At 43.6% G+C, this 24,872-nt stretch overlaps 2 protein-coding genes across 2 annotated transcripts in view; one reads left to right on the forward strand and one right to left on the reverse strand.

The window, feature by feature from the left end:
- Positions 1–23,838, reverse strand: part of clcn2a (chloride channel, voltage-sensitive 2a) — a gene marked incomplete at both ends in the record, with an annotated part of 30,836 nt that extends 6,998 nt beyond the window's left edge. The window contains 12 exons of the mRNA XM_079172764.1: positions 452–554; positions 1,288–1,389; positions 1,816–1,900; positions 2,316–2,441; positions 2,833–2,911; positions 3,529–3,552; positions 5,331–5,411; positions 5,773–5,906; positions 6,286–6,414; positions 7,399–7,530; positions 11,734–11,902; positions 23,788–23,838. Coding sequence (XP_079028890.1) covers positions 452–554; positions 1,288–1,389; positions 1,816–1,900; positions 2,316–2,441; positions 2,833–2,911; positions 3,529–3,552; positions 5,331–5,411; positions 5,773–5,906; positions 6,286–6,414; positions 7,399–7,530; positions 11,734–11,902; positions 23,788–23,838 — 1,215 coding nt within the window. The remainder of the gene's footprint in view (positions 1–451; positions 555–1,287; positions 1,390–1,815; positions 1,901–2,315; positions 2,442–2,832; positions 2,912–3,528; positions 3,553–5,330; positions 5,412–5,772; positions 5,907–6,285; positions 6,415–7,398; positions 7,531–11,733; positions 11,903–23,787) is intronic.
- LOC306705979 (zona pellucida sperm-binding protein 4-like) lies at positions 12,307–14,508 on the forward strand (the record flags this gene model as incomplete). Its single annotated transcript, XM_079172891.1, has 8 exons — positions 12,307–12,586; positions 12,710–12,897; positions 13,088–13,185; positions 13,280–13,437; positions 13,521–13,713; positions 13,795–13,942; positions 14,033–14,108; positions 14,423–14,508. 8 exons carry the CDS (start codon positions 12,307–12,309, stop codon positions 14,506–14,508), a joined length of 1,227 nt encoding a protein of 408 aa, XP_079029017.1.
- Positions 23,839–24,872: the final 1,034 nt, after the last annotated feature.

The following is a 24,872-nucleotide window of genomic DNA, read 5'->3' on the forward strand; positions in this document are numbered from 1 at the left end:
AAAGAAAAGCTCAAACTACATTTCGCTTTGTTGTGTCAATTGTCAGACGTTTCCAGTGGCAGAACAATGTGTCTGCATTCACTTCATCTGAACCAGAGGCTTTTTTCTTTGTTTTCTTTTTTGCACAGATTCTGCAGTGTTGTGTCTACCAAGTTATTAAGAAGCATGATTAGAAAACCCTAAATATAAAATGATACTCAGACTTTGACAATAAACAAAAGGTTTTCTGTTGCATTTGTGCAAAAGATGAAGAAAAAAAAAGTATTTGTAATGCAGTTTTTAATTTGTCTTTGTCTTTATAGTAATCCACATCGGGAAACATGGCAGCTATTGGACAGCTTGTGTTATCAAATAAGAGGAGCCCAAAATGACACAATTCTCCCTTCGTTTAAAATAACCATCAATCATCTAACAACGGTGGAGTCTTAAGAGCATGAAAGTATTTTCTCACCTGTCCGGCCATGAACTGCCCGAAGCCCGGGGGGAACGTGAGAGTGGAGACCAGCAGGGTGACGAGTGCGGGATACACCAGACGCCTGACAGGAAGAGATGGACTGTGGGGTCATTAATGGGTGTGCTTGTCACACTGTATGTGCATACTTTATTTCTGGGTGGTGAGGATGGAAAGACTATAAATACCTCCCTGTGTTGTGTGAAACTGACCCAATTCAAACAAGGACTTTACCTACATCTCCAAATATTATGTTAACTTTGTGACATAAGACACCAAGCCCATGTTAAACACAAGAGCCAGATTTAGATCCTTTTGAGGTTTAGCTACAGTTTAAATTGTGAAAATGTGGCTTCTCAAGATGCAGCTTGAATATTTATTAATATTTCTTTTAGGTAAATACGAATATTCGCTTTCTTGCCGTGGGTTCGAGGAGAAGATTGATACCCCTGTAGCTACAGCCGACAGTCAGTTAGCTTAGCTTAGCATAAAGACTGGGGTACCAGCTAGCCTGAATCTATCCAAAAGTCACTACATCCCCCTACCAGCATCTCTAAAGCTCACTAATTACCACATTATATCTTGTTTGGTTGTAACAATGACAAGTTGAGCCAGGCTAGCTGTTTCTGTCTAGCAGGTCCATGCTAAGCTAAGCTAACCGTCTGCTGGCTGTGGCTTCATACGTACCGACTGTACATTACATTACATGTACAGACACGAGAGTCTATCGACCCTCTCATCTGACTCTCAGCAAGAAAGCGAATAAGTACAGTTTCCCAAAAAATGTCAATCCCCAGAAGTGTAAATGTTCTGTGCATCAGGAGTCAGATACTCACTTCCTCAGCAAGAACTTGTTAATAGTCTTCTGTTTCCTCATGCACTCTACAATATGCCGGTTCAGGTAGACAAACAGAGCGCCACCAAAACCACAGGCAATCCTGCAGACAGACAAAGACACACCCGTTTGGTCTGCTGAAGGTGAAACACAAGAACAAAACCAGCTACACTGCAAAGCAATCAGACTAAACACTGAAATACAATTTTATATTTTAATGCGCTTGGTAAAGCCACTTTACCGGAAGCCAACCAATGTTAATTTCTCGTTTTTCTCTGGTAAAACGTATTGGCATCAAACAAATCGAATTTGGCACGCGTTGATGTGGATACAGTCTTTACTTGTAATCAGCAGAGTAAAAAGTTAATTTCATGCCTCGTTCATTGAATACAAATCAACCTTCAGACTGGAATGTGAATGTGACCAGGACGAGACTACAGAGAAAGAGACTCAGTTTCAGGTCCCTTCGGGCACCGAACTGCTCCTGGGATCAGTGTAGTGTGGCGTCAGTCCCGGGAAACATGCTCACCCGAGGATGGCAAACGCCGGCAGCTCCTGAAGGTCAAACGGGAAGTCGAGACGGAAACGGGTCTTAAAGAGAGCAGTGATGGTCTCTGAGGAAAAAGAGGACTGGTGTCACTCTGTGTAGACTTCACAGCATTATGTCTTTTTGTTACAGATGCAGATGTATTACACTGACCTTTAAATGGGACTGGACACCAAATGATTATAACAATATACTCATTCTGTGACACAACATTGTACCCATGGGGGCTTTAGATATTAATATTAACCCATGTTCCATTGAAGTTATTAATAACATATAAAGTATGATTAAAACTAAAACTACAATTTAATTCTCTAACTTTTTTCAGCTCTAATTGAATGAGATCTTATTTATTATCCATCCAGACAACTGAAATAACACACTATTGCAAAGTCACAAAACACACCCAGGTACACAAAGCAGAAAACTGTTATTAAAAATGTGGACTTTGTTCTTTGACAAACAAATAATTCGTCCCTAACCTTCCTCCTGGTTCCACACCGCCAGCACTCTGAATATGAAGGCACTGAAGGTGGCGGCAAAGAAGCCCCTCCAGTAGTTCCTCACAGCAAAAAACGTAGAAGTGACCTCAATACTGAACAGCACACCTGCACCACACAAACAAAACACACTCGGAGATGTTATTCAAGAAAAGGTTGGAACGGCCATCATGGAAAATGGCCAAATGGGGAAATTTGAACATCTACATTTCCATAAATTGGCCACTCCATCTGCAGAGAAAGATCCAAGGATGTAAGTTTGCATCAAGGGGGAAATTCTGACCTGACAGAGGCCACCTAGAGCAACATCATGGACATTTTCCACGTCAATTTGGCAAATAGTTGCTGAGATACCATATGTTAGACAGACGGACTGACAGAAATTGGCATCCGCTCTCCTCTTAGCGGGCTAAGTATTCCCCCCCATCCAATTAGTTCCCGTAATTATCTACTATAATTAGATAGCATTCAATCAGAGGCTGCAGCCATGTTGTCTTACCTCCAATAGGGGCAGCAAAGCAGCATCCCACACCCACTGCACAGGCAGCCGACAGCATCTCTGTGTTCCTCAGCTCGTTCTGTCCAACAAGAATCAGATATACACACACAGGTAGACACAGACACACACACACACACACACACACACACACACACACACACACACACACACACACACACACACACACACACACACACACACACACACACACACACACACACACACACACACACACACACACACAGAGCCATGCATTCAAGCAAATGCACCCACACGCACACACTCAAATCCCAACAGGTGTACATGGACGTGCAAAATGCCACAAACACGCAATACACCACAAATGCATTTCTCATGAAAAAACAAATTCATCAACTGTTTACAAATGCAACAGTTACGCTTTAAAACTGCTGTATCTTTTGCACATTCAACATCACATATAGGAGTTCTGGGATATGGGCGGCCATAATTGAAAACCCAGGAATGAGTGATGAAATCATGGGAATGACATGTTTGTGTAGAAGCAAAGACGGCGCAGATCGATGCCTCGCTGTGACGGTTCACTGAACAGGATCAAACAGCGCAGACAAATGGAAAAGCATCAATCTCTCTCTCTGCTTCTGAGATGGACAGCATGGGTTATTAATGTTGATGGAATTGGCAATAAAGAAACTATCTGTCTCGTGCGTTTCATACCTTGCTTCCCTCAAAGGGCTCTTCCTTTAGCAGTCAAAGTGGAGGGGCAGCACAAAGAGACAAAAATATGTGTGAGTGCGACATGTGCGAGTGTAGAGGTTACCTTTTATTTCTGGTCCTGGAGGACAGCTAACTTATTATCCCAACCACACAAAATCAAACAAGCGGCGAATGAGCTTCAGCAAACACCCGTCTTGAACTGAATTAACATTTTCCCCAGACTGATTATGTTTAACGGCTGCACAGTCGACGCCTGGACTATTTCAGTCTGTTCTAACTGTGCTGACATGAGTTTCTCGTCCTCCTCATCACTGCGGTCTATCTTCCTCCGTACTGATGGTGGTGACGATGGTGCTGCTGGCACATGGAGGAGAAGCATAGCCCACTGTCCACTGCAGAAATAGGCAGAAGCCGAGCGTGTGGTCTCACATAAGTGGAGGTGAGAGTGTGTCCTGGGGAACGGCAGAGAGTCAAGTAAAACACCGAGATTTTGAAGAATAACGTTGATTGTGTGTGTTTTTCTTGCAGCTTCGCACCTTTTGAGGACCAAAGGAAAAGACACAAAGATGAAGGAAATCCTCCCATGTGGGTAAATGTTGCCCATTCTCATTTCTTCTCAGCAACTATTTAGACCCCTTCTTTACAATAAGTGGAAGGATCAAAGGTTAAAATCCATGCAATACTTAAAATCAGTGAAAAAAAATCTATATTATAATAACTGTAACTGGTTGAACATTGACAAAGAGATGTCATGTTGAGATACAGTATTTCCAGTGCAAGAAACAATTCATTTTAACTGCAAAAAAGTTTTCAACTACTTAAATCATCAGCAGTAAACTGGATTTAAGTAAGAAGTGGGCTTGTGATGTGATGGTCCCTGCAGAGATTCCTTAACGCTCAGCGGCTGTTTTAGTGGGCAGCTCCCTGATGTAAATGTGTGTAAATAGTGGAATCCTGTAAAAGATATCTTTGGTCATTATTAAACTTTCCTGGACTTATAAAGGTTGAAAAAGAAAGAAAAAGATGCACTTGATTCTTGGTGATTATGCACCGTGTAACTGCTTTGAACCCGATTAAATATGGAAACCTTTGGAGCATGTGATTACCCTCTGTGTGTGTGTGTGTGTGTGTGTGTGTGTGTGTGTGTGTGTGTGTGTGTGTGTGTGTGTGTGTGTGTGTGTGTGTGTGTGTGTGCGTGTGTGTGTATGCTGCCTCTCTAAACTTTCACACTGTAATATGGAATCAAAATGCCTTTACTTTATATTTTAGTGAACTTTTGCTAATTTGGCAAAAGTTGAGATTGATCTTGCATTCTGAAAAAGCATGAGGCACAAGTAGATGAGGCCGATTAGTGAGAAGCAGCTACGCAAAAAAAAAAAAGGTCTGGAACACACTGAGCATAGATGTTTCAAACTACGGCACCCTGAAGTGGATTTACCCTTCAACGTGCAGATGAAAGCATGAAAGTGAAGTTCTTGTGTCACTCTTGGACATAATTCGAATTCTTTAAAACTGCAATCTGTAATGTGATGCTGGATTACTGAATTTGAACATAGTGAATGAAACATGATCAATATTTCTTAATATTTGAGTGTCAAGAGCTCCACCAACGACATGAATACAATGGTTCATTGAGACTCCTCAATGATTTAATCTCTGAGAGATTAAATCATCAGATTAGTTGATGGTGAATGTTGCAGTTAGAGACATAAGGTCCTTAAAGGTTCAATATCTCATACAGGTTTAACTTTGGGCATCAGGAAATCTGCATTTCTTTTTGTAAATGTGGTTGCTGTCCTCACCATGTAAATCCCGCCGAAAAGAGGAGCCATAAATTTGCTCAGGAGAGCGGCGCACAGACTGGCAACATGAACAAAGGGTCCCTGAGGGAGAGGACGGAGAGAGATTAGGATGTTAGCAGACAGGATATGACTGAAAGCACATTCTTGTAGAGCATGCTGTACTCAAGTTCAGGGGAATTACTCTAAATCCATTAACGCCTGCTCAGATTCAGATTCAAACAACTTTAGAACCTCCCGAATGGGGAAACGCAAGCGTTATTAGCAGCAAATCACTTTTTCATTTTCCCAGCAGCGACTTTAATGAGACTAGAAGAAGCAACATGATTAAATCCTGCCCGACAGGAAACTTCGAAAAATTGTCAAGCCGCCCTGTCATGTGTAATTTATGCAGCCCAAGAGACTGTGATGGAGAGAGAGATGAGGGGAAAAAGAAACCCTCTACCTCCTTTCCCAGAGGCATCCCGCTGCCCAGAGCGCAGGTCAGACCGATGACTTTGGCCACGAACGTCTTAAACGTCAGGTACTCCTTCAGGACCACCCCCCTCAGTATTGTCTTCATCTCAGGAATACCTGAACCTGGGAGATGAAAAGGAAAGAGAGGCCGGGTTGGATGAAGGAGAGGAGAGAAAAGACGAGTTGAAAGGAAGAAATTACAGAGAAAAAAGGATGAGGGGAATAAATGAAGAGCGAGGGGGGGGGGGGGAAGAGCTGATTGATATTCATATAGTTTTCTGTATGCACATCTCATCACAGCTATACTGCATGGACGTGCTGCAGACGTGACCACTACGACACGGACAGCACGTGTCCTTGGAGGACATTATACTGCATTACAGAGCCAATGACATTATACAAACAGAAATATGACCAGGAATTAGAGACATGAATACATGTGTTTGTGCATCAATAGTATGAAATGTATGTGTGTGTGTGTGTGTGTGTGTGTTTGTCTTACCCACAGCCTGAGGCGCCAGTATCTGTGTGAATCCTGCTGAGAAAGTGATGAGCACTACAGGGTAGGTGACCCAAGCGATGTACTGCAGAAGCATGTTGCTGTCCAGTCCACCATACATCCACTTCTGTGCTGCACACACACACACACACACACACACACACACACACACACACACACACACACACACACACACACACACACACACACACAGACACACACAACTTCATCTCAGTATAATGCGGTAGAAAACTAAACCATTTAACAGCCAGTTTCCCCATTTAACATGATTTATCTGTTGTGAATAGATTCACCGGATTCCTCTGCTCTTCATTAATGCCCTTTGACCTTCCTTCTCTGTCTTATTCATGCATTTTTCTGCACCTACAGCAGCTTTGTGGCCGCCTCGCCGTGATTGGGGATTTAGCTCTCTTCCGATCTAATCTACCATTCCATGAAACTCATTAGAGGAAGCGGTTCTTTATGCCGGCATTCTTCACACCTAAAAGCAGAGATTTTTCTAAAACACAAAAAAAAAGAAATAGATTAAAAGTAACAGAGGTTTTTGGATAACGATTCATGAATATACCTGCTCATATATTCATGGTTAGACATTCAGACTTCAAAAAACGTGTGATACTCTGTTATTTTCATTAGTTGCAGGTATTTTATTGATGTGAGAAAGAAAGAGGGACTAACATTTTGAATTAAAACACCACAAACTTATCTCTATCGGGATGTGTTGCATTACAGGTTAATCATTTCAGAGGATTTTCTTTTTTGCGTTACGATTGATGCATTTGATGCTATGTGTAAGTAAAAACGGTATTTATTGATCCTTTAAATTCTAATGAAAGACATAAGCTCAAGATTAATATAATTCTGCGACAATTTGTGTTATTATTTCCCATTTACAGCTGTTTGCTGTAAAGCATGGCTCATTAATACTTTGCTGCCTCTGTGAGAGCAGCCCTTCATTCACCGCAGTCTTTCCTCTCTCTCTCTCTCTCTCTCGCTCTGTCTCTCTCTCTCTCTCTCTCTCTCTCTCTCTCTGTGTCTCTCTCTCTCTCTCTCTGTGTCTCTCTCTCTCACTCTCTCACTCTCTCTGTGTCTCACCTTCTTGGCAGAAGGCGATGGCGTAGTCCATGACCCAGCTGACCAGAGCCATGAGCAGCCCCAGCAGAATGAGGAAGATCCAGTCCTCCCCCACCCGCGAGATCAGGAACTTCTGGCAGCGAGACGCACACACTGAGGGCACAGAGGGAAAAGCACAAAAATAAAATCCTTGAAATGAATCTTAAAAGGTGTGAACAGAGACTGAAGGAAAATATTTGTGGGTGTGAGAATGAAAGGAACCAGCTGTGTCAGAGGGGAAGGAAAAGACAGACATGAATATGTGGTAAAGGAGGAGAAAGGGATGAATGGAAGGATTTAGGCCACAGAAGCACTTTAAACACTGTAATGAAACACAAATGAAAACGATGCAGATCAACTTATATGAAATTAAAAAAAAGCACAAAAAAGGTTAATTAAGATATAAATGCAAGGAAGGATTAGGCAATGCAACATACATTTGACATACACTTGTGATAGCTCTCTGCTGTCTTTAACATCTCCAGTTAAATGATGCCAGAGCACACAATGTGTTCAATGAGAAGGCGCTGATGCATGGAAGTATTTTGGCATCAAGGAACAATTGTCAGGTATTTAATTAAGCATATTAGCCAAAAAGATACATTAGTGTGTGGTTCATTGTATCTACGGTCTCTCAATTTAAAATATGACTACATTTGATAGATGAACTATATCAGGTTGGATGTCACTTTTGTGATGTAATCTAGATTGCCCAATTCTAATGAGAACATTCAGTGGATAAAGGATTCAGTTTCCCATGACCAAAGAAGAATGTTGTATTTAAAGACGAGGAGAAGAGTGGACAGAGTTATTATCCATTTCAAAGAACAATAACAAACTAAAGGAGCTTATTATATGGTGAATGAGTTCAGAATGAGAGCATTGCTTTACTTTCATCTACCTCGAATAAAAAAAGAATACAGACCCAATACAAAGCTGGGTCACGGTTTATAAATTCTGCCATTACATTACAATCTATAACTCAGAGCTAGGTCAGCTAAAAGAGGCATCACTGGACTCATTTCCTCTCTCTCTCGTCTGCGGACACTGCCAAAGCCTGGAATTCTCTTCAACATCCAGAGCGTTCATAGATGTGCCCGTCCCAAGAGACGCTCAACTGTGCTACTAACACATTTACCACATTCATATTTCATAAAAGTGCGACGGCCGTGATGCACCAAGTTGTTTCGATTCGTTTACTCTGCCACTCGGAAGTCATATAGTGGCCATGGAGGAAACTGTCACATCTTAGGAGAGAGCAAGAGAGCAACAGATGTGATGATGAGAGTGAAAAAAATAAAATAAAATAAATAAATTCCTGTTTGGCTGACGTTTGCTGAAAACTACGGTTCCCAGGTGTTACAGGAAATGACTGGGCCTTCTTAAAAATGAAATGTGGCCAGTTTAAAAGATTTAGATCTCTATTTAGAGGACTCTGGGCTGAGTGCCACAGTCAGAGGGCTATTAACACTTGAGTTCCACTTTTAAACTCTTTCATCTGGACGTTTTACTTAAGGAAAGTTTCAAAAACTTAAAAAAATAGAATAATGGCTCCAAACTATTTCTAAAATCAAATAACTGTAGAACATAAGACAGCAATCTTACAGATGCATCGTTATCCCCCTATATTTACATGCTCTAACTCTCATAATTGTACTTTTCTTTTCCTAAACTTTGTCAAATGTGTGACTGTGCTGCTTGTATGTTTATACCCACAAATAACTCTTGTTGTTTGAATGACATTGCGACTGTACAGACATAATAAACAATATAAATGAATGGAAAAAGACATTGCAGCAGTCTTTCTGGTGCAGGATTCGGGTCACACAGGGATGCTGACTCTCCTGCGGGAGGTGGAGCACAACTGTGTGCATGACGTGGCGAGCTGCCCGGAACGTCAGGCCACCTGCTGGACGGTACGGTGCCAACAGAGGACGTACGCATACAATGTGCATGTCATGTGCAGACACACCCATCACACGGTGGACACACGTCTGAGAGAAATATTTAAAGATGAATCTATCTGTGCAGATTGGACTGCCATGTTCTTCACGGGATCCTTCATTTTTAATTCACAGTTCACTGGACGAAGCTGAGGAAATTCACAATCCCATAGCTTCTCTTTCTTTATTCCTGTCTCTCTCTTTCTCTATCTCGTCTGGCACCTGCAAAGCCACGTACTTCCGTGTGCATCTCGGCTATCGCTCACATCCGGAGGCTCAGTGGAGATCACAGATGTCTTCTTCTGATCTCGTTATAAAAAAAGAAAGAAAATCACACGGCCAGAAATGTTCTCCCTACCTCTGCTAGTGCTGCATTCCATCACCTGAAGCCAACTAGCTGTAACCAGGAACAATACAAACAAATATGCAGGAGGTGTTCCACCTTTAAACAGTATGTTCAAAAAAGGTGCAAAGCCGCTGAATGCATAACGTGACATGATACACAATGATGCCGCTCCTGGGAGGATAACGTCGGCTCTAAAATCCCCCCCCTAAAAAAAGATTCACTCTGTGAGTCAAAATAAAAAGGCAGCGCATGTCTTTAGCTCTCCATCACGACCGGTCGCAGAGCCCTTGGCTGCAATGTGTAGGCTGCCTTGTTCAAAAGCTGCGGCTCCAGTTACTGATCTGAACAGAGGCGCACACACTCTTAGTCCATCACCCACGGAGATGCTGTTCCCACACAGATATATGAGAGGGGGGGGGGGGGGAAACAGTACAACTCCCACTTCCAAATCTGAAAAGGTTCTCTCCGCACACAGTACTTAACAAGACAGCAGCAGTGCCCGTCGAGCTGGAGCGTCTATCTAAAGACGAGTCTAAAAATACAAACACGGCTTGATCTACGAGCACACGGCACACAGACAGCGAGCACACAAATCACTCCGGCTGGCTCCTGATCTGAGAGTGATTGTGTTAAATGGCTTCCATTATGCTGGAGGGAGCGAGGCTGGGCAGCTGTAGTGTCGCTTTCACCTATGGCGCGATGTATCGAGCTTTAATCAGATCACTAGTCACAAGGGCAAAACGGCGGAGAAAGCGGTCGGAGAAAACAGCCACGTTAGCTCACGTGTGAAAACTGCCTTTCTCTCTCCCTTTTTCCCTTTCACACTTTTACTGAGAGAATCAAATATGCTCTAATATTTGATGTGTTGATTTGTGTTTATAAAAGTGATCAGTTCAACCAAATCTATCCCAGCATATTTAAACCCCTAAAAACCCCAAAGATATCTAGTTTGCTAAGAAAACCAGCACATTTTCACATAAAAAAATAGAACTAGTTAAGATTCAGGATTATTATTTGAATGTTATTGGATAATTTACTACACATTTGCGCTCTAACCACACACACACACACCTACACACACACACACACACAAAACAATTCTTAATTCTTCTCACTCTCTAGTATTATCCAACCAGGTATATCATTTGGGTTTTATGTCATTGGTTTGAAGTTTCAACCACCAGGAGATAGGAATTTCATTTTTGGAACTCATTGAGAAATGACATTGCAACGTGTCTTTCCAAAAGCAGTGTCCTTGTTACTGCGGATGATCAGCGTGAACTGTTTTTATGGGAACTATTTCTACACCGCAAAGGAGTTCTAATGTTTCAATTTGGGTGAACTGACCCTTAAAGAAATGCATTGGCTGCTCTCATGACTTGCAAAAGAAAAAAAAATCTCTTTGATTTCACCATCTTGCAATGAAGGTTAAATATATTATAGTACATTTAAGACACCCAGTGAGGATCTGTCACTCCTTGATATTGTGGAGTACATCAGTCTGAAGTGGAGCTCACTTCTGGTGCCACTCCCTTATCTGCAGTCATCTGGGAAGACGAGACATAAAATAATCTGACAGTTCAGATCAGAGTTCTGCTCACACAAACAAAAATACACATTCACACACACACACACACACACACACACACACACACACACACACACAGGCAGCCAGCAGAGGGGGCTGTCTTTGTCTGACATTGAGACAGTCCTCCTTGGCTGGAGGTCATTGCTCAGATCGGTCACGTTTAATCGTGTTCACATCCTCTCCTGCTCCCTTGTGTCAGGTAGCCACTCTGCTGTGCTTTAAGAAGTCAATGTTTTCACAAAACTTTCACACATGCTGGAGAGCTACAATCTCACACACACACATCAGATCCACTTTGTTTGTGTGCATTGAACACTGCTGTGGTCTGACCTTCGCAACATGAGCACCACAACGCCCTGCACACTTTATCCCTGCAATCACACCCCGAATCTGTGTGCAATCACACAGATTCGGGGCTCGTCGTGCGATTCACCACTTACAATGGCACTTTGCACAGGGGTCCTTCTCGTACTCCAGCAGCTCTGCAGCACGACTGCGAACACTGGTGTTCCTCCGCAGTCCTCCGCCGTCCCGCACTCCTCCATCCCGTAGGCGGGCCGCTTCCTCCTTGGCATACACACCCAGCTCCTGGGTGTACCGCCCGTACATCTGCGTGCGCGAAAGACAGAAAAAGACAGCTTTTATACGGTCGGTGCAAGTGGGAGGCAGTGAAAGAAATACAGTGTTGGGTCAAGGTGAAGACAGTCATCTTGTTTAAACACACTAATGTTCAAATAAAGTATACAGGTGTCAGAAAAATCACTGCCTGCAACTCACAGCCCCCCCTCTTAAAAAAACAACAACAGTAGTGTAATGACTTCTTCTCAGGCAATAAGCTTCACCTGTCAGCTCCCAGCTGATTAACTCTGCAGGGCTGCCACACAGTTCACTCCTAACGATGAGAGGCGGAGTTCTCAGCGAACAACACATGATCCATCAGGTATAAAGTCTGTGTCAGAGCAGTAGGTTATTATATTGCAGCTTTGGTGCAGCGTATAGTTACCGATACAGCAATGGAGCTTTTCAAGTGCCTGTTTAGCGTGGTGGTAGTTGTTGCTCTTTTGGCTTGCGATGTTGCTGCCCAGAATATCAGGCCAATGCCTCTGCAGAAACACCAAGCTCCTCTTCCTACTCACCAACGGCCAAACGTCCCTTCACCTGCAGCTCCTGTCGAGAAGTGCCAGGTTGAGCAGGGAGACAAGATCCAGTGTGGCACTCCGGACACCACCGGCGAGCTCTGCGACAACTTGAACTGCTGTTTTGATGGGCACCATTGCTACTACGGGAACGCAGGTAACTGTGCACTCTGCTGCTGTTCTAGTGCCTCTCAAAACAAATGCTGCATGGTGAGTGTGAAATATCTACTGCAACTAAGAAATTCACCCGTGTGTTTTTGTTTTTTCCCCCCTCATCTAGTGACTGTGCAGTGTACCAGGGATGGCCAGTTTGTGGTGGTTGTTGCTCGAGATGCCACTGTGCCCAAAATGGATGTGGAGTCAGTCAGCCTGCTAGAGACCAACGAACCCTCCTGCACCCCTGTAGACTTCACCTCTGCTTTTGCCATCTTCCAGTTCCCTGTGACTGCATGTGGCACGACATTCAAGGTAGTTGCTCCATGCTTTAGCTAATATATGATAAGTTCAACATGGTGGACGTCTGACACTAAATAACTTTTCACAATATAAAATGGGGGAATGCCCAGCATGACTTGTTTTTCCCCCCCTGGACCAAGATGCGCAAAACCCAGAGATTCAGCTTGAAACCACATGTCTGCCATGTTTTTGTCTTTTGCAGGATGAAGAGGGTTATGTGGTGTATGAGAACCACATGTCTTCCTCATATGAAGTGGGAATTGGACCCAGAGGATCTATCACCAGGGACAGCCATTTTGAGTGAGTTTGTACAAAATGGATATCATTTCGTTTTGTGGTTCTGAGGGTTCCTGAGGTAAAAGTCCCGCTCTCTCCCCCCCCCCCACCCCAACAGGTTATTGTTTCAGTGTCGGTATTCTGACTCAGGAGTGGAGGCTCTTGTCATGGAGGTGATTGCTGTTCCTCCGCCTGTGCCCGTCGCTGCTGCCGGACTCCTCCGAGTGGAGCTCAGACTGGGCAACGGACAGTGTCTCACAAAGGGATGTGTGGAGGGTGAGCGGCACGACAGCCTTTGTCACGATGTTTGCTATTGCAGAATTTTTTGCCATACTAAAACTGATGTGTCTTGCTTGCAGAAAACGCAGCGTACAGCTCCTTCTACACTGAAGCAGACTACCCAGTCACCAAAGTGCTGAGGGAACCGGTCTACGTTGAGGTGAACATCCTGGAGCGCTCTGACCCAAACCTCTTCCTGAACCTGGAGCACTGCTGGGCCACCTCCAGCCCCAATCCTCAAAGCATGCCACAGTGGGATCTTCTGATTGATGGGTATATATGTGAAAATAGGCTTTCCTAAAATGATTTCTGTTTTTAAATTCTGTGTTAAACATGAGCTCTTGTTGGCTCCAGGTGTCCCAACCAGGATGACCGTTACCTGACCACCATTGTGCCTGTGGATGGCTCCTCTGGGCTGACTTACCCAACGCACCACAAGCGCTTTATTGTTAAAATGTTCACGTTTGTGGATGAAAACGACTTTTCCCCTCAGAGAGACACGGTACAGTAATTCATGGCCTGATGACGACGACAGTCATTTATTTGTCATCTGAATTCCTTGATGAAATTTGAAACTTTCCAACTCTTCCAGGTGTTCTTCCATTGTGCAGTAGAAGTGTGTTATCCCAGCAGCACCTACACGTGTGAACAGTCATGCCACCGTCAAAGTGAGTAGATCGACTAACAAATTTTGATATTTGTTTTTTTTAATAGTTTTTAAGTTTATAGATTGTTTGCCAAGAGTTACTTTAATCAATGTGTTAATTCAGTGTTCTTGCTATAAGCTTCATTAAACCATGACAGGCTGCCAAATAAGTCATTGGCGCCACAATCCTGGACTACAGTTAAACTCTATGAATCGTAAATTTGGGGGGGGGTGAAGAAAAATATATTTTGGCTTGACCAATTATGTATCACAATTGCCATTTGTCAGCTTTTGACTCTTCTATTGACTGCTGCACTTTCCATCCTTCTCTTGCAGGAAGAGCTGTAGCTGCAGGGAGGAAGGTTTCCTCAAATCGGAGGGCTCTGGTCTCAAGCGGAGAGGTGATCCTGACTAAGGAATGATTCCACTTGCTGACTTCTAATAAAAGATCATGCTTACAATTTGGTCTTGTCTGAGTTGTTAATTGAAGGTCACTCGCTATACTTTCTCTTTTTTTCTTTTTTTTGCTGAGGTAGCGTTTGTTCAGAAGCAGTACAGACGAGCGTGTAATGCAACCCCTCTTGATTTGTGCTGCGCAATCACAAGGTTGCATGACTTGAAAGTTTAAATATAACTCAAATGTGACTATAATACAGAGCCAGTGATCAGCTGACGAGAAATTAAATGTAAAAGTCGTTGTTGGGCAAATGTTGCACTGACACTAAACCAGTTTTACAGTACAGGTGTTCCAGCATGAGGTAAATCTCTTTACCTTTTCACGCACTGCTCTCTCTAGCATGCCACATTAAGATGAGCATCACAATGCTTTCAGGCTCACTGCTAGTCTCCTCCTCACCCCCCCCCCTCTTATATTTTTTTCATAACAGGCCCTCTAGGGTTCTCTGTATGCTACAACTTGCAACAGCTCTCCTCCTCCTCTGCTCTGTGCACCCCCTCCCTCTTTGTCCCACTCAACCCGTCCACTCCCCCTCCCCTCATTGAGATGGGCATCACGACTCCTCCAGACTCGCTCTTTCTGCTCGCATGCACAGGAGGTGCAGAGGGAAAGCTGAGCGGCAGTATAGCTTCTGACTGACGAGCAGTGAGAACGGCCGCGCTGTCAGGGGTGCTAATCTCCATCTGCTTTAACCTCCAACCTGCCAGGAAGCGTTTAAGTCAAATCGTAGCTATACATCATCATCAGACAGCACGGCCTTGTGTGTCGGTGAGAAAACAGAGGAATTAGGAATGGGTGCCAGCTGACAGCTTGGTATTCCAGCTTTGAGGGACTCAACCTTCACTCATACATGTCAGTGGAGTGAAATGTAAATTAGTTTTGCCACTGGTTAAAAAAATGCTGTCAATTAAAAACAAACTGGTGGATGCAGTGTAGTCTGTGTGGTTTGCATGCTAAATACTAGAGTTGAGCAAATTAGTCAGTGAAAACTAACAGCATTCAGGCTCTGCAACACTATAGTGTTAAAAATCCAGATAGTCTTTTGAAAAATTATGAATAAGCCTTCTGTCTGCATTTCTTTAGAGCTATTAAGGTGGATTCTGTTGTGTTTTAAGCTGCAATGACAAAGAAGTGAAACTTGGTATTCCAGCTTTGAGGGACTCAACCTTCACATCGGTGTTTGGTGTAAATTCTAAAACTCAGTAAGGCATTCAAATGTGCAACGTCAATTTGTAATTTCAAGTAATCGTTTAGCTCAGGGGTCGGCAACCTGCGGCTCTTCGGCCCCTCTGTTGCGGCTCAGAGTCCTCCGTCCACACGGTGTTTAACCATTGTTTTCGAGATGATCTCCATCCAGACTTAAATGCCTGAAAACAAATATCACGTGACTATTCACGTACACTGGGCATGCAGTGGGTGCCGGTCCTACTGGTTTTCAAACTACTGGTTTCCCTTCCGTGCGTGTGTTGTGTTCGCGTAACAGCAGCAGCTGTTTTCTGCCTCTGTTGCCAGATTCGTCACACATTCACGAACATATTGCTGGAGATCTAAAAGCCACATCTCATATATATTGCGGGGATTGTATAAGGGAGCACTACATCACAGCCACGTATGAAGAAATACATTGAAGAAAATATATTTATGGGAAGATCGCATCAACCTGGATTCGAACTCTGTCGCGCAAAATAGTAATATATTCAAAAACGGCCGCGCTACGCGATCCGCCACTTGCATCTTACATCATAATGCGCCTTTTCTTGTAAGTGCCTGATCATGATTTTCAGATTTCCACCCTCGGTAAACTATCGATGGTTAAATCCAAAAGAAGAAAAGTCACAGAGGAAAATAGAGTTTAATTCTGCGTGGACGTATTAATTTGCTTTCACTGCCAACGATGCTGGCTTACCTGAATGCTTGATATGTGGCGAGAAATTTGACATCAAATAGCTTTTGCGGCTCCAGACAAATTTTATTTGGTGGAAAATAGGGCAAAATGGCTCTTTGGATAGTAAAGGTGGCCGACCCCTGGTTTAGCTTTTTCCCTTTACTGGAGTAACAGTTGAGATGCAGAAAGAGAGCATTCAACAAAGGCCCCCAGTCAGAACTAAACCAGTGATGTGGTTTTATTTTTGATACAGAAAAAGCATTTTGCACACCGTTGGAAAAAGGTATCTACACAGAATCTGAAAAACCAAAAATGAAGACTGTTCTTTGCCGAAAGAGAATCAACATGTCTGTTTCCTAAATGAAATGGCCTACATCGGTCAACTTCTAAAGAGCTTGACCGATGACGTAATGCATGGAAGACAGTATCAGGTTTTCCTGCTTATCCGGTCTATATTTTATTTTATCACTACACTAGGATACTAAAATTTTGCTTACTGAGTCTTGTGTGTGTGCAAACAAATGTTCACGCACCACCACATGCAGCAGAGTCACATTAACACTAGACAAACGCCCACTGGGAGTATAAACGGGGCCTGTTAGTGATTCTTTCTTTGGCCTGTGTGAAAGCAATCACTGGCCATCTGGAGCACGGACCCCTGGGAGAGCACCAGGTGGGACCATGTGGGTTAAATAGGCTGTTATCTGTAACCAGTTCACCTCCCACCTGATCAACTTCTGCATCTACATTAGTCAGTTTACCTCCCACATCCCACAACGCTCTACACCAGTTCAACTCCGGCCTCCCACAGGTTGCTATTGACTGGTTTGTCACAGACCAAAATGCCTACAGACAGAAGAGTTCCAGTTCGGTGCAAAATGGTTTCACAAATAAACTGGTGTAAAAAAAGATGAAAGATAATCCAACTGGCATTCATCTAATTCAATTGGACAAGATGGAAAATCCAGACTCTCCAAATTTGGTCAAAAAGGAGAGGAAGTTTGAGTGGAGTTGAGGAACAGCAGCTATCGTGAATGAGTCAGCTGCAATTCTCATAGTTGCCGCCTGGAAACAAATGAGAAGAAGTCAAATGAACTATTTAGACCCAACTACCTGAGGAAAAAAGTACTGACTTTGTATCTGGTGAGAAACTGCAGCCTGTGACTCTTTTGCAGCACCTTTACCACTCAGAGGTGCAGCTTTTGTTCTGTCCAGATATTTTGAGAATACGAGGCGATGACCATCTCTGCTGAGATAAAACAAAAATATGCATTAATACTGTGAATTTGGTCAACAGAGCCCACGTATGCCATCAAATATCTCACAAAACTAGAATTACTCCCTCAAGGTTTCGTTGCCTCGGGCCAACCAGTCAAGTAGCCGTTTACATCCAAAATGTCATCACTTTATCATTTTATCCTTTGAGACATTTGTGGGAAATTGTCATAATTACCACATGAATTCTTGACTCACGGCCCAAAACGTTATTTCGTGAGGTAACGGTGACCTATGACTGCCAAATTCTAATCAGTTCATACTTGACTCCAGGTGGACGTTTGTGTGGGACGTAATGAAATTCCCTCCAGTCGTTCCTGAGATATCACATCCGGTATCGGACTGGCTGTGTTGCACACACACACACACACACTTCTACGTACTGACAATGGCAGCTCCCTCATCACTACCAGCTCTCCCCGAGAGCAATTACACGTCCCTCTACAGCACTACTTACTGCACAAGTTCACCTACCAACCCGATGAGAGCAAAACCGCAGAGAGCACCATTAGTCCGCCCACTTTCCACTGCGTCAGACCCCCCACTTTACTGCCACATCACTCACTTTGCCGCCTTTCTCAGTCAGACCGTGTGCAAGCCTCGCACGACAGATGATTTTTTTATTTTTTTTTAATGTAAAACAAAGTTTGTTATTATTCAGCTACTGCCAAGGCACTGTAGGATAATTTATTCATTGTAAGGAGACAGCAAGGACAAATATTTGACACTCTTAACGAAGAAGGCTTGAACATCTAAAACTCTCATCCTTTTTTTACGAATAAATATTCATAAGACTTTAATCTCTTCTGTTTTGTAGTGAAGCTGGCCCCTCACTGCAGAGAGAAAGATGTATGTATCACACACTTATAACTCTAACTAAACAACACAATTACACTAAACGTGTGATGAGTGTGTATTGATGAGACCAGGGGAACAACAGGAGGACTAAAGCACTCGGGCTAATCTGAGCCATGCAGCCTCATTCGAGGGGGAAGTGACACATTTGACTCATCCCGCAGTCTACGTTTATATTAATATCGGTAGCTGGGCTGCTTTTAGAATAGTTACCTATGAGTCAGTGCTCTCACACACACACACACACACACACACACACACACACACACACACACACACGCACGCAAACACACACAGTGAAATAAACATGAAGAACCTTGATGCTGTCGAGCAAACCCTGTGCACCCAGTAAAAAAAAGAAAATACACCAACACACTCTGATCAAATAAGTGGGAGGCAGCACGGAGGTTGGGGGAGGGGGGTTGGGAGAGGGTGATGTCAGTGAGACTGAAGGATCAAGCCGCTGACGTCTTGTCAGAAACAGACTTGAAGGGAGGAGCTGGTTGTTTTACGGACGTCATGACACGGATCCACGAAGATTACGTTTGGCAACAGGTTTCAAATGAGCCTCACCGGGAGTCAGAACAGGGAAATAAACCTTTGTGAACATAAACCATGCAAACACCATGTATAGAAAATGGCAACATTTACACTTTTCGTACGCAAAGATTGAAGTACTGGATTTTAAACTACTAAAGTGCAATTTTGAGTGACATCGTTGTTTCCGTTTTATGCTGCTTGCACATACCGATGGCATCCGCTTCCTTCCATCAGGAGAAATTGGATTCAACAGCGTCTTGCTCAAGGTCATGCCGACATCAAAACCGCCAGCTCTGCGGTTAGCGGACACCCTGCATATATTTTCCTCATTCCAGAACAAAGCATGAACTTTTTACTCCATCACATTTATTTGACAGAATATCTGAACCAAGTAAGCGATTAATCAATTAGTCGATCAACAGTAAATGAATCTGCACCTATCTTCATAATTGATCAATCGTTAGAATACTTTTCTGGTTCTAGCTTTTCAAATGGAATAATTTTCAGCTTGTATTTGTCTAATAGGATAGAAGACTAAACATCTTTGGATTTCAGCAATTTGAAGCTCCAGGTAGTTGCGATGAGCATTTTTCACTACTGCCATTATGTAGCTAAATTTGATCTTTTTTTAAAACAAGAATAAATAATAGTTGTAGTCCTTTCAGTCAGCTATAGCCAACTAGTTACTTTTACATACAAAACATACGGTAATTTAACTAAATATGATGCATTGTTATAGAATAAACTACCCGACTGTGTATCAAGTAGTTCAAATGATTTCCATATCGACCAACTGCAGCATTAAAAGGCTGCTTATATGCATCCCAAATACTACTAATATTCAGTAATAACAGGACAACATATAACACGCTAAAAAGGGGCTTCTGCATAAGGATCATTTCTTATAAATACCTCCACACTTTTAATTCAAGTCGGGGATCTCTTCTTCCACTTTTGTTTATTTCAAAATAATACCAATTCATTTTGGGTTATCAACTAATGTTTGTTATTTGAAATGATTAGGCCCTACACCGTGTGATTTTTTTTTACAACAGAGTATAATGTATTGTATCTTGGCAGTTAGCGTGAGTACAGCCTTTACAGTACATTACAGTCAGTACAATGAGCTGGGTCTATTTTATCAGTCAAATTAATTGAGATGGATTGGTTTTTTCTGTCTGCAGTCTCTGCTGTGGCTTGTTCAGTGGCCTGCAGGTGACGGCACTATTCGCAAGTGACAGGAGCTGAAATGGACTCAAGCCAGCTTTTGTGTGTGAGCAACGGACAGAATGCTGACTGTGAGGAACTAGAGCCCCTTGAAGACACAGTGCTTTTGTGTGTATGTGTGTGTGTGTGTGTGTGTGACAGTGACAGACAGAGAGAGCGAGAGATGCGGAGATACAACAGAGACGTGTATGAATTTCTATTTCAGTTCTATTGAAAGTATCCTTCATAAAGCTTCTCATCACAGCTGCACCAAATGGCCACGAGCTGTACGGTGACGCTGTTCAATTACAAAACACGGAAATCCTTAAAAGGGATGGAAGTAAACCGCAAACAGCATGCTCGTATTTACCAACCCAACCAGTCTGCGGCACATTACACCAAACAATACAAAAGAGAAGAGGGAGGCAACAGATCTCACAGTCCAGTTTTGTGTGGAGAAGACTTGCTTGCTCACTGCTGTTAAGGAGACAATCTGTGTCCGCATGCTGCACAGTGCAAACTACCAGCATGCAAATATACAAGTATGTGCAGTCTCAATGCAATTTTTGTAGCTGGAGAGATCAAAATTGATGAGTTCAGCTAAGTAAGATAAGTCCTCTTCTCTTGGGCCGCTATATGCACATTTTTGCATTAAATCTTTTTTTTTTGCGGCCCCGTTGCTTTAAATATTCATCAACCCCAGACAAATGGACAAGAGGTATATGAAAGGGTGAGAAGTGGATCTTCTCAGTGGCGTGTCTTAAAAGTCAGTGCAGCAGGTTGCTCAGAAACTGAACACACACACACGCGCGTACATTCAGAAAGGCCGGCAGGCTTTGTGCTTCCGCGGTGCTGCAGTGCCCTGTGGGGAGGCGGGGTGGGGTGGTGGTGGGGGAGTGAGAGGAGGTATGGGGTGGCTGCTTTTCCTCTTCAGGTGGATCATGACTCTGATCCCTGCGGCAGCCAAATCCTCAAGCCTCCACGCTGCTGAAAGGACATGAACAAGCCGTCTCTAACATCTGCTCCGACAGAGATTTACCACACAAGCACGTCTGTGTGTAGGAGGGTACACGGTGCGTACCCGCCTACACACACACACACATCACACACACACACACACAAGACCTATGGAGCAAACTTGCCCACGTTTTTGACGAGAGCAAACACATGCCCACATACACGCAGACCCTCCCACACCTCTGAGAAGAGCTTCTGAAAAGAATTCAGATAGAATTGACACCAAGTCACCACACCCTGCCTGTCTCTTTCCTTTTCAGTCTCTGCTCCGCGTCTTGTCCACTTTACTTGCTCCATCCCACGGGACGCCAGGGAGGCAGACAGGCACTGCCTGCTGTCACAGCATGCACAGCACCTGACAGCAGTTGTAGAAGCCAGTGACCCGTGCACCAGACCCTGGTCGCTTTCCAACTGCTCAAAGGGTCTCTCCTGGAACTCCGCACAGGAAAATAACAGCTTGCTGCCTTTTATTTTGATTTTTTTACAAATATCTTGATGGTTATAAATAGCTTGTTTATTCTCTGTTTATTCCCTTTGGATGATGAGTTCAGAGAGGTTAGTGGGGGATGCTTTCTAAGAAGAATCCAAGAAATCCGTTTGGTGCAGTGGCCGGAAATACAGCATCAAGTGCTGCTGGTGCAGAATATATGAATGGATATTATTTACATATCAAGTGTTTGCTTTAGGGGTTGATTTTCGCACAAAGGGAATCATGGCCATTTGCAATGCAATTAAATCCAGCCGTTCAGCTCATTTATATGAGTTTATGATGACCACCACATATTATCTTAATGGACTGTCAGAGCAATGCTCATTGATTGTAGCAGGCATAGATGAAATGGTTATTATTTGTTCAATTGTCTTTAACACGTTAAACAGTCAATCAGCTGCTGATTCTATAAAAAGACTATTGCCAGAAATGTATAACTACTTGAGGGAATTGGCCATTTCTTTGTGCAGTAGCTGTGAACGAGGAGATGACATTTCTGTGCCGCGTCCTCGTGGAGATGTTATCAGACAGAGCTCTATTTTTCTCTATCTGCTCCATGTCATCTGCTTAGTCCTGCTATACAGCACCAGTGCTTCTGTGCTGCCAAAAGATTCAAGCAACCACATGACTGGCAATCCTCTAAATCTTGCTGATGGCAAACAATAAAGCAGAGGATCCTTTTGTCAACATTAGAATCCAATTTAAGACTGCAGCTACATTTGCAGGCAAATAAACTCTGTGAGCCGTCACTTATCTGATTTTAGTTTGTGGTTAATATCTATCTGTGCGTGTCATTCAGTTTACTAAGAGGTAAACACAGGTGCTTTGTTTAACCAGAGGAAAGGTATTTGATAAATAGCGCCGTCACTTTGTACTGAGAAAGTATCGGGACACAAGCTGCACAAACACTTGCATGTGCAGAAAGGTGCATCTATTTTAGGGTTAACGACTGCAGGTTTGAGTGATAAAGCCATCGATCCGAGTGCTACGGTCAACGGGGAGGGAGGGGGGCAGACGGCACGTTCCAATCCTCAGAGACTCTGACTGCCATCTTACATTACTATCGATCTTTGCACTGAGACACACAGCACGGCATCGATCTTCCCACAGACAAAAGAGCAGGAAAAAAAGCACCTCTGTACCACTTGGGCCCAACACATCTGCACGAAGACCGAGTGACTGACAGATGCACATGTGAAAATAAGTGGACACAAAAAAGAAGCGAGGAAAGGAAGATAACAGATAACTGCAGTCACAGACCTACAAATCACTTTAATCCACTGGTCTGTGTCCCTTTTACCTGAATATAGATGTCCCTGCGCGCAGTGCTCCAGGGCTTCACTGTCCACACATGAGCGGGTAAAACTGGTGCATGAAGCAATTCATATATAGAAGCACTTTTTGTTCACAAGCAGAAAGGGGCCGCGCAAATAAACAGGAAGGACGACAGAGGAATACATGAGGGGGCGCGGGGGAAATAAGGGAGATATAAGGGAGACAGAGGACGTGAGTGAAATACATCAGAGCTAGAGCTAGGCTCTAATCTTATATCGCAAGGATATTAATATCTTAATAATGACCCATTAGGCCACACATAAAGTAATCACAGATAGCCATGCATGCATTTCTTCAAGCTGAACAAATTAATCTGACATGGTTTGGTGAAATCTAAATTGATAAGAATTAATTAAGGCAGGCAGAGGCTGAGAGTGATGCAACACCTGTGGATTGAGGTAACTGAAGGGAGAGCACTGCAGCCATACTTGAGGGAAAGCAGGGCAAAGAAAAGGCAGTACAATCAGCCAACAAGGGAATATTCCTTGAAATAAAAATAAAAAGCTGCCCCCCCCCCCCCTGTCCTATACAGGACACAGTTGAGCAACCGGCAGCTGCGTCTCCATCCTCCGGCCAAACCGGCATCCATGACGCCCCTACATGACCGAAGACATCTTTCTATGACCTCATCCGAAACTCACCAAAGTTTGCTGATACTGAAGCGTCCGGTCCTCGGCCTTGTCCTTCACCATTGTCGCAATATCCTCATCACAGACACCCCGATCCGAGAGACTCCTTGCGGGAGCAGCAAGTCCAAAAGCCCGCTGATTAATCTGCGGAGGAGGACCGGGCCGTCACATGTGCAGCGTGTAACAGGTCTCTTGTCATGAGGCGTCCTGCGCGATGCACAGCGCCGCCGCGATGCGATGTGCGCGTGTGTGCGTGTGTGCAAGATGAGAGTGTATCGCCGGCTGCCGACTCGCAGCAGCGCTCGTGCGGTTTGACTGTAAAACACCGCCTCCCTCCTCCACTGCACTGTCGCTCTGGAGTTACTGGATGAATGATGTGATGTTTTTTTGGTTTGTTTTTTTGTGCAGAGGCGTGTGCAGGTGCAGGTGAAATGAAAAGCCTATTTGGACAAATTAGGATGTGGATATGGATCTGTTGCTCTTGTTTATTCTGGCGTGGTATCTCACAAACTGCGCTTTGCTGCCGATTTGAGTCATCACTGGATTGATTCAAGTGCGATGAGTAATTCAAAAGGGTGAGGCTTATGTCAGGCAGTTTTACGGCTCTGTCAATGTCGTAAATGCATCTTTACAACAGCCCTTTAGTAAGTGAATAAAGCACCCATTAGTGATTTACAGTATAGCCAATGCCTTTTTTATGTGTCTCACTGTCATGTAACGGAATAGTTCCAAGGGAAGTGACTCCAGTCTTTTGTACAATGAGTTATTTATTATTTATTTTTCGCTTGTGACGTGTTCTGTATGGGGCAGTCGCTTTTCTTAATGATGGGTTCTCACAAAAGACACGTTTAATAAAGACTGCATGGTCAAAGTCAATGCAGCAGAAGCACAAGAAGAATAGAAGATATCCTGACTTTTAGTTCCTGAATGGTCAAGCTCCAAACACGATTTCCCATAATGCAACTCAATGGATTTATGTACACCCTCCCACAGGCTTGAAGTTTCACAGCCCAACTCAAATTAACCCTGATGACAATTCATGGCAAATGACCTAATGTCATATTTAAAAAGCGGTGGAATGGTCCTTTCAAAGCCCT

Source organism: Pholis gunnellus (assembly GCF_910591455.1).
Source record: "Pholis gunnellus genome assembly, chromosome: 14".
Taxonomy (NCBI): Eukaryota; Metazoa; Chordata; class Actinopteri; order Perciformes; family Pholidae; genus Pholis; species Pholis gunnellus.